General features: G+C 39.6%; 1 protein-coding gene across 1 annotated transcript; it reads left to right on the top strand.

Moving 5' to 3' along the window:
* The first annotated feature begins 448 nt into the window (after nt 1–448).
* On the top strand, nt 449–1,811 carry LOC133967430 (olfactory receptor 13C9-like). Its single transcript, XM_062402856.1, has one exon. The coding sequence runs from the start codon at nt 751–753 to the stop codon at nt 1,675–1,677; it is 927 nt and encodes a 308-aa protein (XP_062258840.1). The 5' UTR covers nt 449–750; the 3' UTR covers nt 1,678–1,811.
* Nucleotides 1,812–2,323: the final 512 nt, after the last annotated feature.

The following is a 2,323-nucleotide window of genomic DNA, read 5'->3' as shown; positions in this document are numbered from 1 at the left end:
ATCATCAAGGACCACAGCCACCCAGGCTGTGGACTACTCACACTGCTGCCGTCTGGCAGACGTTTCCGGAGCATCCGAGCACAGACTACCAGACTCACAAACAGCTTCTTCCCCCAGGCTGTAAGGCTTCTGAACAACCAACACTGACCCACTGAACAGTCGCCATCACCATGTACATTCTTCTCCCCCATTCATACAATTACACTAACTTACTACACATATATGCACATTATTTAATTTTATATTCCTCACTCCATCCCCCTGTAAACTGCTGCTAGCCTTCATTTAAAATGAAATTTTTGTACTATGTTATATATTATATGATATTTATTTTTATGTTGTACTTCCCGTCAGGTCATAAGAAAACTACTGCTCTGATGACACTAAGCTATTTGGTGCATGTGACCATAATCTTTGATTTTGATTTTATTTGAAACACTAGAAAACAATGTGTAGAAACTAACAAGAGGAGGTCATCAGGAACAAAACCTCTGGGTCCAGGACCCTGGAGTTTTCTGAAGTTGTTGACATGTTGTTGGAGAGTTTAATGAGATTCATGGAGGGTGAAGCAGTCTGATAAAAAGCCAGCGTGCAGCCCTCCACTGTCTGTGCCTCTGGAGTCTGTGAGTGAATCTCCTACAGGCCACAGGCTCCTGAACTCCTCTCAGGGAGACTTGTTACAGGATCTTTATGAACGGCTGTTGTATGATCTGCACCTGTTACTGATTCACTCTGTTTTTCAGAAGCCTGATGGATGATGAAGTCAATGTAACGTTTATAACTTTCGATGGACATGTGGAGTTGCAGAAATACAGATATGTGTATTTTGTGGTCATGTTTGCATTATATATTATAATAATCTGTTGGAATTCCACAATTGTGTATCTTATTGTGATTCATGAAAACCTCCATGAGCCGATGTACATCTTCATTGCAGCTTTGTTAATCAACTCTATACTTTACAGCACAACAATCTACCCCAAGCTTTTGATCGACTTCTTATCTGAAGAACAGATCACGACTTTCCCACCTTGTCTCTTTCAATCTGCTGTGTATTACACTATGACCGGTTCAGAGTTTCTATTGTTGTCGGCCATGGCTTATGACAGATATGTGTCTATATGTAAACCTCTGCAATATCCAACCATCATGGGGAAGACAACTGTAAAAGTCTTTCTCTTCACAGCTTGGTTTGTTCCTGCTTGTGAACTTGGAATTTCAGTTGTATTGTATATTAATGTAAAGATCTGTCACTTTAGACTGAAAGGCCTCTTCTGCAACACGTCCATTTTCACACTTCAATGTGTGCCCTCAGTGGCTCTGTCCATTTATGGAGTGTTTCTGTTGCTGAATAATGTTCTTCTCCCGATGCTCTTCATACTTTTTACATACATCAGGATACTCATCGTCACTAACAGAGGGTTTAAAACAATGAGGACAAAAGCTCTACAGACCTGTTTACCTCACCTGCTGGTTCTTATCAACCTTTCCGGTTTTGTTGCGTATGACGTCATTGTAGTTCGTTTGGAATCAGATATACCAAAACTTGCCCGTTTGTTATTGACATTACAAATAATGGTGTATCATCCTCTTCTTAATCCATTAATATACGGACTGAAAATGAAAGAAATCTCCAAACACCTCAAACATTTGTTGGTCCAGGTCGAATCCCATTAAAATATCCTCACTGTGATCTGATGTCAGGTCTTTTACCTGCAGTGATGATGAGATGTACCAGCTTCCTTAACACCATCCAACAGCATCTTTACAGGGAGTCATATTAGTGTCACTGTATTTGTATCGCTTCAGTTCCTAAAGGTCACAAAATGAGGATCAATATTTCAGAAGTTGTTAACTGTACGGTGTTGAAAGTCAGTGTTTCAAATACTAACATCTTTAAATGAAGTAGAATACGACTGCAATTCAAAGATCTTTATTCCTTCTTTTGCTGGTGACCTTTTATTATGAAGCAATGTGTCATTAAAGTGCTCTGGACAAAGTGTGATCTATGAAAACTCTTTTATAAGCTGTATGAACGTGACATGGTGGTAAAGTGTGTGTACGTGTGTGTGTGTGTGTGTGTGTGTGTGTGTGTGTGTGCGTGTGTTTGTTTGTGTGTGTTTGTGTGTGCGTGTGTTTCGGTAAATTTCCGGAAACTTTCCTGAAACTTTCCATAGGAATATTCAGCTTGGGAATTTGGGGAATTTTGCAAATTAAACGCTAAGCATTAAAAACATCATTCAAATCTATTTTAAAGATGTATGGAATTTAGCACATGCTGCATGTTGAATTTCCACCCTGCTCTGTGCATTTCTCCATCACT

This window comes from Platichthys flesus, chromosome 13 (genome assembly GCF_949316205.1).
Source record: "Platichthys flesus chromosome 13, fPlaFle2.1, whole genome shotgun sequence".
NCBI lineage: Eukaryota > Metazoa > Chordata > Actinopteri > Pleuronectiformes > Pleuronectidae > Platichthys > Platichthys flesus.
This window is presented reverse-complemented; position numbering and strand designations above follow the sequence as displayed.